The sequence below is a fragment of the Chiloscyllium punctatum genome, chromosome 11 (assembly GCF_047496795.1).
Source record: "Chiloscyllium punctatum isolate Juve2018m chromosome 11, sChiPun1.3, whole genome shotgun sequence".
Lineage (NCBI taxonomy): Eukaryota > Metazoa > Chordata > Chondrichthyes > Orectolobiformes > Hemiscylliidae > Chiloscyllium > Chiloscyllium punctatum.
Window position 1 is genome coordinate 27,659,983 of NC_092749.1, and position 15,080 is coordinate 27,675,062.

The 15,080-nt window shown below is 38.6% G+C and overlaps 1 protein-coding gene across 7 annotated transcripts in view; it reads right to left on the reverse strand.

Moving 5' to 3' along the window:
- Positions 1-15,080, reverse strand: part of LOC140482857 (alpha-actinin-2-like) — a 114,086-nt gene that overhangs the window by 2,822 nt on the left and 96,184 nt on the right. For 4 of the 7 annotated variants that reach the window (XM_072580553.1, XM_072580558.1, XM_072580556.1 and 1 more), the window contains 7 exons: positions 14,470-14,652; positions 13,690-13,824; positions 12,342-12,521; positions 8,822-8,968; positions 6,466-6,543; positions 6,007-6,072; positions 5,011-5,169 (listed from right to left, as the gene is read on the reverse strand). In XM_072580553.1, coding sequence (XP_072436654.1) covers positions 5,011-5,169; positions 6,007-6,072; positions 6,466-6,543; positions 8,822-8,968; positions 12,342-12,521; positions 13,690-13,824; positions 14,470-14,652 — 948 coding nt within the window. The other 3 variants (XM_072580559.1, XM_072580554.1, XM_072580555.1) reach the window with 2 other exon arrangements.

The window sequence follows — 15,080 nt, forward strand, 5'->3', positions numbered from 1 at the left end:
TATCCCTTTCCATCACAAAAGTAAACGTAACTGAATTGTGGTCACTATCACCAAAGTGCACACCTACCTCCAATTCTAACACCTGGGTGGGTTCATTACCCAGCACCAAATCCAATGTGGTCTCGCCCCTTGTTCGCCTGTCTACATACCGTGTCAGGAAATCCTCCTGCACACCTTGGACAAAAACCGACTGATCCAAAGCACTTGAACAATAGTATCCCCAGTCAATATTTGGAAAGTTAAAGACCCCCATAACAACTACTCTGTCACTCTCACTCCTATCAAGGATCACCTTTGCTATCCTATCCTCTACATCTCTGGAACTATTTGGAGGCCTGTAGAAAACTCACAAAGGAGTAACCTCTCCTTTCCTGTTTCTAATCTAAGCCCAAACTACCTCAGCAGAGGAGTCTTCAAATCGTAATACTGTCCTTGACTGACAGTGCCACACCACCATTTTACCATTTTCTCTGTTTTTACTGAAACGTCTAAATCCCAGAACCTGCAATAACCATTCATGTCCCTGTTCTACCCTTGTCTCTGGAATGGCCACACCATCGAAATTCCAAGTATCAACCCATGCTCCTGGTGTTGAAGAAGACACACTTCAAACCAACTTCTTGTCTGCTGATGCCTTCTTGCAATGTTGAAATCTTAGTTCTGACTTCACTGCTCTCATCCTCCCACATACAATAACTACAATTTTGATTCCCATCACACTGCTGAATTAGTTTAAACCCACCTGAAGACATTAGCAAAATTTCCCCTCAGGTTATTGGTACCCTTCTGGTTCAAGTGAAGACCATCCTGTTTGTAAAGGTTCCAGTTACCACAGAAAGAGCCCCAATTATCCAGGGATCCAAAACCCTCCCTCCTGCACCATCCCTGTAGCCACGTGTTCAACTCCTCTCTCTCCATATTTCTTGCTTCACTAGCACGTGACACGGGCAACAAACCAGAGATAACAGGAACACAGTACTGGACTAACGGTAAGATTCTTGCTAGTGTAGATGAGCATAGAGATCTCTCTGTCCATGTACATAGATCCCTGAAAGTTGCCACCCATGCTGATAGGGCTGTAAAGAAGACATGCAATGTGTTAGCTTTTATTCGTAGAGGGATTGCATTTCGGAACCACGAGGTCATGCTGCAGCTGTAAAAAACTCTGGTGCAGCTGCACTTGGAGTATTGCGTACAGTTCTGGTCACCGCATTATAGGAAGGATGTGGAAGCTTTGGAAAGGGTTCAGAGGCAATTTACTTGGATGTTGTCTGGTATGGAGGGAATGTGTTATGAGGAAAGGCCAAGGGACTTGAGGCTTTTTTCATAGGAGAGAAGAAGGTTGAGAGGCTACTTAATTGAGACATATTAAGTTAATCAGAGGGTTAGATAGGGTGGACAGTGAGAGCCTTTTTCCTCGAATGGTGATGGCTAGCATGAGGGGACATAGCTTTAAATCAAGAGGTGATAGATATAGGATAGATGTCAGAGGTAATTTCTTTACTCCGAGTAGGGGCGTGGAACACACTGTCTGCGACAGTGGCAGACCTTCCAACTTTATAGACATTTAAATGGTCATTGGATAAACATATGGATGAAAATGGAAGAGTGTTCAGATTGGTTCCACAGGTCACCACAACGTCGAGGGCCAAAGGGCCTGTACTGTGCTGTAACGTTCTTTGTTCTAACTGCCTTAACCTCTTTGTATGAGTATATATTCAGCTTTTATTGCTCTCGTATGGTATCCTCCTTCTGCACATCTTCTGGAAGGCGCCTGCAGTTTTACAGATATTGTATTCTGTTGTCATGTGTGGGTCATATGAGATTTCATTGTTCCACTGTTTCATCTTGAAAACATTGCCTCTTAGTGTCTGCTGATTGTCTTAATCTCTGTTGTGGCTTGTCATGTGCCTCTTTAGACTGTGCATGCCTTATGAAATGAATAGGTTATGTTGTTCTCCTGAGGTAGGACTGACTATCTCCTCTCAGGATCTGTTTGTCTTGTTCGTACTTCCAGCACGATTTGAATGGCTTTATCCAAATTTGAAATCTTCCTTGGACTTTAAGAAATCTAAAATATTCCAACAATTCTGTTCTCTTATGAATTCTGATTTCAAATTCTGTAGTTATAGTTTTCCACGATAGAGATCTGTAGAGATCATTTAATACATCCATCTTGGGATTCCCCTGATGCTGAACTCTTCTGCTGCATCTTAGCCTTTCAGTATTTTTCTTTGTTTTCAGACTGAAGTAATTCTCAACCTGTTGGAACTTCACTAACAGAATGTGCCTTTCATGAAATTTTATTAATTTATAACATGTCTAGTATATCTTACAGTACGCACCGAATTGTGAATTAATTGTTTGGCTTCAAACTCGCTGTTAATTTTCATGCAATTATGTACATCAGTAATCAGCCTCTCCAAGATGTTCAGTATTGTGCCCTGCCTGGCCCATCTGCAACAATGAAACTTTTTTGAAATATTATTTCTCCTTTCATTTCTTCTTAATGTATTTATTCTCATTTCTTTAAGCTGTTTCAATCTGTTACACTGTAACACTGTTTGTAATCTTCTGTCTTCAAGCTTGTAGTTTTTCATCAAATCAATGCTGTTTAAAAATTCTGATGGATTAAAAACCTGAATACTTACATAATATAAAACTAATCTATACACTTATGTTCTGTACTACATCAATATTCTATGTGATTCTTCTGATGAAGCTTTAAATTCAGTCAACTAGCAAACTCTATTACGTTATATATTTCAAGCTTTAAGTTGTGTTTCTAGTCATGATCAAAATGGTAGTTTTGTTTTCTGAGTGTTTTCCCACCTTCTACATCCAAGGAACTGTCATCAACAGTACTATCCCTGCAACAACCGCTTAGTAATAATCTGCTCACTGATGCCCAGTTTGGGGTTCTGCCAGGGCCACTCAGCTCCTGACCTCTCTACATTCTTGCTTCAAACATGGACAAAAAGCTGAATTCCAAAGGTGAGGCGAGTGTGACAATTCTTGACATAAAGGCTGCATTCGACCAGCAAAACCAGAATTAATGGGTATCGGGGCAAACTCTCTGCTGGCACATAGGAAGAACATGGTGTCATCTCAGCTTCAGGACATATCTGGAGAAGCTCCAGACATCAATGACCTTCCTTCCATAAGCTAAGTAGTACGGGTGTTCGCCAATAATTGCACAATGTTAGGCACCATTCATGACTCCTCACATATTGAAGCAGTCATGTTCAAATGCTTTATAATCTGGGATTGGACTGACAAGTGGTAAGTAACACTCATAGCATGCAAATGCCAGGCAATGATCATCTTCAATAATGAGACAATCTAATCACCACCCTTTGACATTTGATGGTGTTACCATCACTGAATCCCCTACTATCAACATCCTGTGCATTACCATTATTGAGAAAACTCAGCTGGACTCACCACAAACAGTACTACAAGAATTGGTCAGAGGCTCAGAATACAGTGGTGAGAAACTCATCTCCCAACTTTCCAAATCCTGTCCATCATGTTCAAGACACAGTCAGGAGTGTGATGGAGGCACTCCCCACTTGCCTGGATGGGTGCAGCTCCATTAACATTCAAGAAGTTTGACACTATCCAGAACAAAGCAGCCTGCTTGACTGGAACCACAAGCATCACTCCCTCTACCACCAACACTCAGTGGCAATATATACAATCTACAAGATACACTGCAGAAATTCACTAAAGATCCTTAGACAGCACCTTACAAACTCATAGCCACTTCCATCGAGAAGGACAAGGGCAGCAGACACATGGGAACACGAGTATCTGCATGTTCCCCTCCAGGCCATTCACTATACTGACTTGGAAGCATATCACCATTCTTTCAATGTAGCTGGGTGAAAATCCTGGAACTTCCTCCCTCTGGTACTGTGGGTCAACTGACAGTACCTGGATTGCAGCTCACCACCACCATTTCAAGGGTAACTGGGATGGTCAATAAATGCTGGCCAGCCAGTGACACCCACATTCCACATAAGATCAGAAAAAGATGGAAGTTGCCTAATTCTTCATATGCAAATGGTGCTTTCCAGCCTTCCAAAACCCAATATGAGGCCTCTTGCATAACTTTTAAAATAAACTTCTCTGTGTGGTGCTATACATCTTGGTGAAATTGGTGTTTAAATTTCTATGCTGAAAATGTGTTGTTGGAAAAGTGCAGCAGGTCAGGCAGCCATCCAAGGAGCAGGAGAATCGATGTTTTGGGCATGAGCCTTTCTTCAGGAATGAGGAAAGTGTGCCAAGCAGGCTAAGATAAAAGGTAGGGAGGAGGGACTTGGGGGAGGAGTGTTGGACATGCAATAGGTGGAAGGAGGTTAAGGTGAGGGTGATAAGGTGAGGGTGATAGGCCGGAGTGGGGGTGGGGGCGGAGAGGCCAGGAAGAAGATTGCAGGGTAGGAAGGTGGTGCTGAGTTCGAGGGTTGGTACTGAGACAAGGTGGGGGGAGGGGAAATGAGGAAACTGGACAAATCTGAGTTCATCCCTTGTGGTTGGAGGGTTCCCAGGCGGAAGGTGAGGCGCTCTTCCTCCAGCCGTCGTGTTGCTATGGTCTGGCGATGGAGGAGTCCAAGGACCTGCATGTCCTTGGTGGAGTGGGAGGGGGAGTTGAAATGTTGAGCCACAGGGTGGTTGGGTTGGTTGGTCCATCCGGGTGTCCCAGAGGTGTTCTCTGAAGTGTTCTCTGAAACGTTCCACCGTTTAAATTTCTATCCCAATGTTATCATTAGAGTTTTTAAGATTCTTCTAAATTTCTTCTTGTCAGACACTTTAAATTTGTCATGTCTCCAATAATTCACAAACCATTTCCTTATACAACATAATAGATAGCTAGCTGTAGAATTACCTATTCATTATATTGGCTTGTTAGGCAGCACTCATGAATAAGGCCTCAGGTTGCAGTACAGATAAGGAAATATTCCATTATACCATTTTAAAATTAAATTCAAAAAACAACTCAGAACTTACTTTATCTCCAGCCAGTATCCTAAAGGAAGCCACAACTTGGTCCGCTGTATCTGTTTCAGCAGTCTCTCGGGTCATGAAGGAGATGAAAGACTGGAACGACACCAGGCCAGTATTGTTTGGATCAACTAAATTCATGATCCGAGCAAACTCAGCTTCGCCCTATAGAAGGAAATGTGCAAATGTGAAAGATTAATCAGAAAATCAAAGATTCAATACTATGAGGAAATTAGCAAAGCCTTGATATCTTTTTTTGGATAATCTCTCACTAAAGTGTAACAATGCTCCAATGTGGGAGCAATTTCAGTTGCATTATTTTATCAATGTTCAAAGGAATGAAAACTGTTCAGATTATCAATGATATTTTAGATAAACCCCACATTACAATGATAACCTGCAGTAGTAATCACATGAGAACTCCACAGAGGAGATAGTGACTGCTATTATTACATAAAATGTGAGCATTTAGAGTTTAGCAGAGCTGATAAGGAGAAACTATATTACTAGAAGGTTTTGTAAACAATTTTGAAATACTTGTAGGAAAAGCTGAGGTCTGGGGGCACGGGTGTAGAAGAACTATTTATCATCTGGAATACATCACCTCAAAGGGTGATTGAATTGGAGTCTTCAATAACTTTGGAAGAAGAATGTGCTGGGCTTATAGTTTTTCTTCAGAGAACTAACACAAACAGAGAACAATTTGGAGATGCCGGTGTTGGACTTGGGTTTACAAAGTTAAAAATCACAACACCAGGTTATAGTCCAACAGATTTAATTGGAAGCGCACTAGCTTTCAGAGCAATTAAACTTGTTGGACTATAACCTGGTGTTGTGTGATTTTTTAACTTTATACAAACAGAGAACAGTCTTCTTCTGTATGGTATTGCCCTATGGCAATCAATAGTTAGTTTACTGCAATCATGGGCTAAGGCACAGTATTAAATTTACTAGTACAGATGAATAGTAATCTCAGATTTATTAAACATGCATCTATCATACCAAATCAAAGCCCATGGAGATGAGGCAAGCTCTGAGATCATCTGGCTCCATCGCCCCATTCTTCTTCTATTGAGCAGATCAGCATAGGCATAGATGAAAAATTGTGGGATTCCAGGAAGCATATCAGTAGGTGGCCCACAGAACCCGTAGCCATAGTCAAAAGGATTGTTTAAAGTCGCAAAGATTCAGTCGTTCCAAATAGACAGGTGGAATGCAAGCAGAAACAGCATTGTTGTTGTAAATGGAGGGGGAAGGACTAACACAGGTAAAATCAGACAAATAGGAAGGAGACGATCATAGATCAAACATGAAGCAAAAGGAGGAAACAAAAATTGACAGACCAAAACAAAAAGACACATGACCACATTGTAAATTTGAAAAGGGAAAAGAAAATAAAGAGAAGTTTAGCACAGTTTTACTTATATGCAGAAAATAAACACAGCACAGTCCAGTTAGTACCTGTTTATCATTTCCAACATGTCCAAGGCTGATGAGGCAGGCTTTGAAATCCTTTGGTTGCAGTATGCCAGAATCATCCTAACATCGCACAGAAGTTAGTTGCAGCATGCAATAAACGTACACAATCTGCACAATGCGTATTGTTAATTACAAATACACAATACCAAACATGATTAAAACTTCAAATCATTCACTTAGTGTTAATGAGAACTCAATACTTATTAGCCATCATCTATATCAAGCATATCAAAACATGTTTTTGAAATACCTATTAATTGGATGTAGAGTAGTCGTTATGTCCTACCTAGTGCAAATGTAGTTTATTTTAAGTAAACAACAATCATCTGGATTAAAATGTGCTGTATTTTATATAATAAAGCATAAAGTGCAACAGTTATTATACCAGTGTCACTGCTAATCAAATTCATTTTAATTAAACCTGACTGCATTTAGATAATAAATAATAAAAAATTCTGGATTCACAGGCCTCAAAAATCCCAGGATTGGCAAGGGTGAGAAACTTGATTTCTGGACAGGAGTTTCCCAGGATTCTAGCCAGTTTATACTGGTCTTTTAAGTTCCAATATTCCAATGATCACAAACCACTCAAGAAATTATGAATACCTGAAAGAGCTGCCATGAACATAGCATCAGCCCCTTGAGCATGTTCTGCCATTCATTATCATGACGATATGATCATGAATGGTTTAACTCCATATGCACCCATTTTTATTCCATATCCCTTAATATTTATGATCAACAAAAATGATCAATCTCAGATTTAAAATTAACAAGTGGCCTACCATCAACTTGTGATTTTTGGAAGAGAATTCCAAACTAGTTCTACGTTTTGCAAGTAAAAGTGTTTTCTAATTTAGTCTTTGGAATAGAGCCATGAGATTATGTCTCCCGAGATTTCCCAATTGACAAATGATTTCTATCTATTCTCTCAATACCCCATGTTATTTTGAAAGTTTCCATCAAATTGCCCCTTTTTTCCTAATTATTAGAGAATTCAATTCCAGTTTGTGTAATCTCTCCTTGTGGGTTTAATATCACTTTTACCAGTTGAAATTTGGTGCAAGTCTCTGAAGTAATTTGAAAGGGTTGAAACCTTCATTAGCATCATTATCAGGTAATTAATGTAGGAGGGGATCAATTACCCTCTCTAGAAGCACAAAGGTTTCTTTTGGAACTAATGACTAAAAAGCTAATTTAAAAAAAAACTTTGTTGAGCAGCTTTGATTTAATGTTACCTATGAACCCAGGTTGGGCACTTAACATGCAAATACCTGCCCACATCTCGATTAGGATGGAAATTCTGACCTAGGTGCCGGTGGGAGGGATCAGTTGCAATTGAGCCAGTGCAATGGACTCTCTCCTTATTTAAGGAATTTAGAGGCATTTTAGAACTTTAAGGCATTGAAAGAGGCTATTCAGTCAAGTACACCTCTGCTGGCTCTTGCAATTAGCAACTTTTTAGTTCCATTTTCCTGCTGCTTCCCTGCATAGTCTCATTTGTATTTTATTTTTAATATATATATAGACCATGCTTTCTCAGAAGTAGGTTTAAAAGAAAGCGGAGAAAAATAAGTAAGCAACATAAATTTAGCGTATCTTCAACAAAAGAATGTTAATACATTAATGCCATTTCAGTGGAGAAAGCACCATGCCATTAGTAGGAACGCTGTTTAATTTAGAAATAAAATCAGAATAAACTGCTGCATGAATTTCAAATTATTTATCTTAAGGTATTAGGTGCTTTAGCTATGTGCATTTACAGCAAATTTCATACCATTTCAAAGCTAGGGATGACCGAGTAAGCACAGCTAACATATGAATAGTAAAGGAATGATTTTTGACACTTGATCTGAATTAAGTCGCACTGTATCCATGACTCTTAAAAGCAACTGGAGGCTAACGTATTAACCTGAATACTAAAACTTGATTTTTCTAATGGTTATTTTAAAAGTATTAACACAAATTAGGCTCTACAGCAGACTTCGCTAGTTCTCTTTTACTGAGTAGTCATTATACAAAATGTACACAATTTTAAAATGATTAAGTTGAGTAATTGTGAATCTGTAAACGATGTCTCAGCACTCTTGATGGCTAATCAGGTGCATTGTCCGTCTGAAAACATCAGAATAATCAATTAGGTTACAATGCGAGGTGAATTTCCACTTAGTTCTCCTGTTTGTCTATCATTACTTCTGTGATGGAGCAGCAAGATACCCTGGATGATACATTATTTCATGGGATGCAAAAGTGACAGATGTCATCATAAAATCAATATTTACTCCGAAAAGATGTTGAACATATTTATTAAGACCACTTGATAAAAGGAACACTGTACCCTATCAAAATGGCTGAATGAAGATCTGAATTCATTCATCTGTTGTTGGGTGATTCCTTTAGCATCTCTAGTTAAAATCTGGGTCTCAATTTCATTCATGGATCTGGCAATTGTAGTAAGAAGCATCTCCCAGCCAACACGGATATGCTACCAAAAAAACAAAACAAGTTTAAAAAGGTTCTACAGTAGTACACGAGGATATATTTACATCTCACTGAATACAAGACTCAAACCGTGCACCCTTGTAACTTTTTCAGGTTTCAAGGTTACACGGTTCTGGACTTTTAAATGTTGAGATTACGTTTTGTGCCACGTTTCACAAAGTTCACTTAAAATAGTAATTTTTTTTACAACAAAGAACGTGTTCACATCTGTGAATCATGTAAATGTAAAGATTAAGCTAGATAAAAAAGAACTGTACAGCACAGAAACAGGCCCTTTGACCCAACATGTCTGCATTGACCACAGTGCCATTCTAAATTAATTCCATCTGTCTAGACATGGTCCTTTTCCATCTGTTTCTTGCCTGTTTATGTATCTGTCTAAATTCCTCTTGAACATTGCTATCAGCTTCCACCACATGCCCTGGCAGCTTGATCTAGCTACCTATCCCACCATGTAAGAAAATTTACCTCTCACATCTTTAAACCTTCCCATCTCACCTTAAATCTCTGCTCCCTAGTATTCATGTCTCTCAATTTTATATCCTTCCATCAGGTTTCCATTCAGCCTTCAAGGCTCTCGTGAAAGTCAACTAAATTTCTCCAACCTCTACTTATAGCTAATAAACTTAAATCCAGGAAAAAAGTAGTGGGTACACTATTTTCTCACCATCTCCAAAAATTTGGCATCCTGCACGGTGGTGACCAGAACTGCATGCAATTCTCTAAATGTGGCCCAACGAAAATTTTATAAAGCTGCAACATGACTTTCCAACTTTTACACTAAATCCCCTAACCGATGAAGGCAAGAATGCCATACGTATTCTTTGCCAAATTATCCACTTGTGTTGCCACTTTCAAGGACCAATGGATTTGCATCCCAAGATCCTTCTGTTTATCAATGTTCCTAAGGGTCCCGCCATTTACTGTATACTTTCCTCTTGCAATTGATCTCCCAAAATGCATTACCTCACACTTGTCTAGCATAAACTCCATTTGCCGTTTCTCAGTCCAATTGTAAATGATTTATATTCGCCTGTGTCCTTTGACAATCTTTCTCACTATCCACAACTCCTCCAATTTTCTTGTTGTCTACAAACTTATTATTCAGCCCCCCTACATTTTAAGCACTGATCTTTGTGAACACCACTGGTTACAGACCTTCAGTCAGGAAAAAACCCTCAACAACTATGACCAGCCAATTTTGTATCCAGTTTACCAATCTTATGTGACTTAATCTTCTGGATCAGACTACAATTTATTCAAACAACTCAAATCAAATTTATGAGACAAGACCTCCCCTGCATAAAGCCATGATGACCATCCCTAGTAAGTCCAAATGAAAATAAATCCTGTCCCTAAGAATCTTCTCTAATAATTTCCCTACCACTGATGTAAAGCTCACTAGCCTATAATTTCTTGGATTATCCCTGTTGACCTTCTTAAAAATAAAATTGACTATTCTCTAGTCTTCTGGGACCTTACCTGTAGCTAAACAAGATACAAAGATCTGTGTCAAGGCCTCAACAATCCCCTCCTTCAGTATACTGGGTTAGATTCCATCATGCCTTAGGGAATTATCTAGAGTCAGATGTATAGCACAGAAACAGACCCTTTGGTCCAACTTGTTCATGCCAACCAGATATTCCAAATTAATCTAGTCCCATTTGCCAGCAGTTGGCCCATATCCCTCTAAACCCTTACTATTCATTTACCCATCCAGATGCCTTGCAAATGTTGTGATTGTACCAGCCTCCTGTGGCAGGTCATTCCATACATTCACCACCCTCAGTGAAAAAAATTGCTCCTTAGATCCCTTTTGAATTTTTCCCCTCTCACTCTAAACCTATGCTGTCTAGTTCTGGACTCCCCCACTGCAGGGTAAAAACCTTGTCTATTTCTCCTATCCATGCCCCTCATGCTTTTATAAACCTCTAAGGTCCCTCCTCAGTCTCTGATGCACCAGGGAAAACAACCCCAGCCTATTCAGCCTCTCCCTATAGCAACAATCCTCCTGGCAATATCCTTGTAAATCTTTTCTGAACTCTTTCAAGTTTCACAACATCCTTCTGATAGGAGGGAGACCAGAATTGCACACAATATTCCAAATGTGGGCGACCAATAAAGGAAAGCACACCAAATGCCTTCTTCACCATCCTATCTACCTGCAACTCCACTTTTAAGGATCTATGAACCTGCACTCTAAGGTGTCTTTGTTCAGCAACACTCCCCAGGACCTTCCCATTAGGTATATAAGTCTTGCTCTGATTTGCCTTTCCAAAATGCAGCACATCACATTTATCTAGATTAAACACCATCTGCCACTAATCAGCCCATATTGTAATCTGAGGTAACCTTCTTCCCTGTTCACTACACCTCTAATTTTGGTGTCATCTGCAAACTTATTAACTAAAGCTCCTATGTTCACATCCAAATCATTTATATAAATGACAAAGCAGTAGACTCAGCATTGATTTTTGAGACATACCACTGGTCACAGGCCTCCAGTCTGAACAGCAACCCTCCACCACCACCTTCTGTCTTCTATTTTTGAGTTCTGTATCCAAATGGCTAATTCTCCCTGTATTCAGTGAGATCTAACCTCGCTAACCAGCCTACCTTGATGTTTTTCAAGACACCCCACACCACCTCCTCCTTAATATTGACATGCTCTAGAATATCAACATATCCTCTCTCATTTTACCATCATCCAGGTCCTTCTCCTTGATAAATACTGATGTGAAGTACTCATTAAGTATCCGACATGCCTCCTTGATTCTTCTTGATCCTACTTTCGACAGGACATTTCATGGTGCCTTTTAGCTCTCCAACTTCCTTATTTAAGTTATTTAATCATTACTATTGTTAAAATTGTTTTTATACTTATTAGTGAAGATCTAATATGCACATTTTTCTCCTCAGAAATATGGTTCCTGAAGTTGAATTATTATCAGTGCTAATATTTCTTTTGCAAGTGATTGTATTTAAGCACCAAAATAATTAACTTGTCCAAAAAGAAAAATAAGCTCAAGGATAGACTAAATATTATACAGAATATCAAAAGCTCCCACTTAAACTATGTCCAAGGAAGAAAATGGTATACATGCTTTTTAGAACTTATGTTCCATTGGATTAAGAGACAGCCCCATTTGCGCTATTATCCTTCTAATTCATTTAATAAGATTGTTACAGCTCAGAGTTCAGTTCTCTACTAGTTTCTGGCTGCTGAAAGGTTTAACTGGCAATTGGGAACGGCTGGCCTTTGGATCACATCAAATATAACATTTGTTTGTAGCTCATTCATTCACAAAGCCCCACACAAAAACAAGACAACGTTCATATTAACATCCACAAAGTACCTCCATCGTATAATTGGTGTGCTTGTTATCAAAGATTAGGGCCTCTTGAATAAGTTGGTGATCTCCTTCCAGTTTGTCAACATTGGGTTTGTAGTTAATGATGACCTCCTCCAACTGTTTCAATTGATTCATCTGATCTTCCAGGGTTCCAGTCATTTCAATAGAACTTTGAGCTATTTCCTGTATTTAAATACAATGAATTACAATAATATGCAAAGACCAATATGAGATTTATTCAGGATAATTTTTCATTGAATCCAAGCACAAGTTATAATTGAATTTAAAGATACAAATCCGGCCAACATATATTTCGAAGGTAATCATGATGATTAAATAAATAATGGAATAGGTGCAAGCTATTGCAGGATCCCAAATATGCTCTGGCAACATACCTCAATAATAGTTTGAATCTCTACCTTAATTACTGTGCAAAGGGTAGTAGAGTTCTCAGTGTCAAAAATAGAAATTACTGGAAAAGCTCAACAGGTCTGGCAGCATCAGTGGAGAGAAATCAGAGTTAACATTTTGGGTTAAGTGACCCTTTCTCAGAACTCTAAGCTCTCAGTGTGTTCATGAAGAAATCCATTCTCAACCTACTGGTATGTGCATTTACTTATCTTAATTCATTCCCATAGTGGTCTCAATGGAAGGCTTTCTTTGCTGAAAATTGTGTAAATCTTCAGCTATCCACTGGATCGGAGGGTGATTGGAATTAAACAAGAAATACATCAACCATTTTGGGGCTGTAATAATAAAAAGTTTTAATTACATAACTAACTCATTTGAATGGGTGAATTAAACTGAGCCACATTGCCTTCTATTTGTTTGTATCTTGTGAACTTGCGACTGGTCTACATGAGTGTAACCTTCTATGAAAGGATGACTTCTATAGAAAGGAAAAGGAAAAGCCAAGCAGAATGGAGACAGGAAAGAAAATGATCAAAAAAGAAACTGGACATAGAAGAGCGCAAAAGTCTAGCCTAAGAATGGGTTTTAAATGAGGTCTTTGCAGAGATTGAAGGAGACAGTAAGAAAATGGAATGAGGAAGGGAGTAGCTATCAGTGTGGGAGAGACATAGGCATCAGTGGAACCAGCAAGCATTTAACAGAGGGTAAATTGTTTTTTGCAGAAATATGCAGGTACAGTAAATCTTTTCAAGGATGAGTAAACTTTGACTAGTCACTTCTCAGAACAGCTTACTCTTTAATATAAGTCTGTTTCTTTATCCCTTTTAGATGCTATACAAATATAAGTTGTTGAACATGAAACATAGATTATTTTAAGAGCTAAAAAGAAACACATAGTACTCAACTGAATTTAAGCAGCTGGTTAAAATTCCTAACTTACCTCCATCTTACGCTGGATCCAAGGTCCAATGACATTTGCCTGGCTGGCAAACTGACGACGCAGACGTTCATTACCATGTTGCCGTACAAGCTCCTCTTGCAGGGCTGCATCTCTCTGAGGAACCAATTGCTTCACCTGCCATTAAAAACAATTGAATTTTAATTCAACATATATGGAGCCAATTAAATAATTGAAATTGTTTTCATCACATGCTTGCATTCTCAAATATCATGTCATTGAAGATGACAAAACTGAATACTGGGAATTCATTTCTGTTGCAGGTATGACATCAGTAGTCAATCTAAATAAAATGTTGAAAATATAGGGTATTGGTTTAAATCAACAACCACCAAAGAACAGAATAGTGATGATAAATCAGTTCATGCAATATTACACTATTCTATTAAGAGTAAGGCATTATGCGCATAGAACTAGTGAACAATCATGTATTCTCTATGTCAACCTTATTCCCTGCACTAAGAGCAAATAAGTATCATAACCATATTGAAGTTTACAAGAGGAGTAAACTGTTGCAAATCTGAAATAAAACCAGGTGTTAAAAATAGATAGCAAATCTGTCAGAAACCAAAAACAAAGTCTGCGTTGGTCTAGACCACTTAACTGAGTCTTAGCAAAGATTCTACTACTAAATTATTAACATATCTTCTCCCCTTTCACTTGTTGATGAAAATGCAATTCATTTCCTGCACCTCTGATCTTACTCAAGACTCAACCCATTTCTGGTTGATTAATTTATTAGCATATTCTGTTTGGTAATACCTTGTCCCATTTGGCATTGATCTCATCACGTGATATCATGCTGTAAGGATTTGACACAGTGGATGAGATGTTATAGGATTGAGTAATCTTCTGTACTTCATTAAGGATTCCCAGGATGGCTTGTTTCTCGCTGTCTGCTTCTGGTAAGGTAGCTTTAAACTGTTCATGTGCTGCTATCAGACTCTAAAGATTAAGAGGAATGGGTCAAAAAAGCATTACACTTCATGTATGTGGAATTTTGAAAAAAAATAAAATATAAGTGGCATTATCTAGAAAATTGCAATTATAATAAAATAATATTTATATTCTCCTGTTTTGGTATGCTTCCAATCAATAGATTTTGTTTTTGTAAACACAACAGGATCATTATTAAGATATGTTACTGCAATTTCATAGCTTAATGGCAAGTAAAGTACATGCATAAATATTCCAATATTGCTACACTGTTAATAATGGGTTAGCATTGGTGCTCTGTGTCATTTTCAGGGTAAGGAAGTACAAATGACTAAGTAATTTCATTGAAACACTGATGCTGGTTATCTATTTTGATCATTCTTTCATATACTTGCCTCAAAGCCCAGGAATATCCTCTGAAAACAAGCCCATGAGGC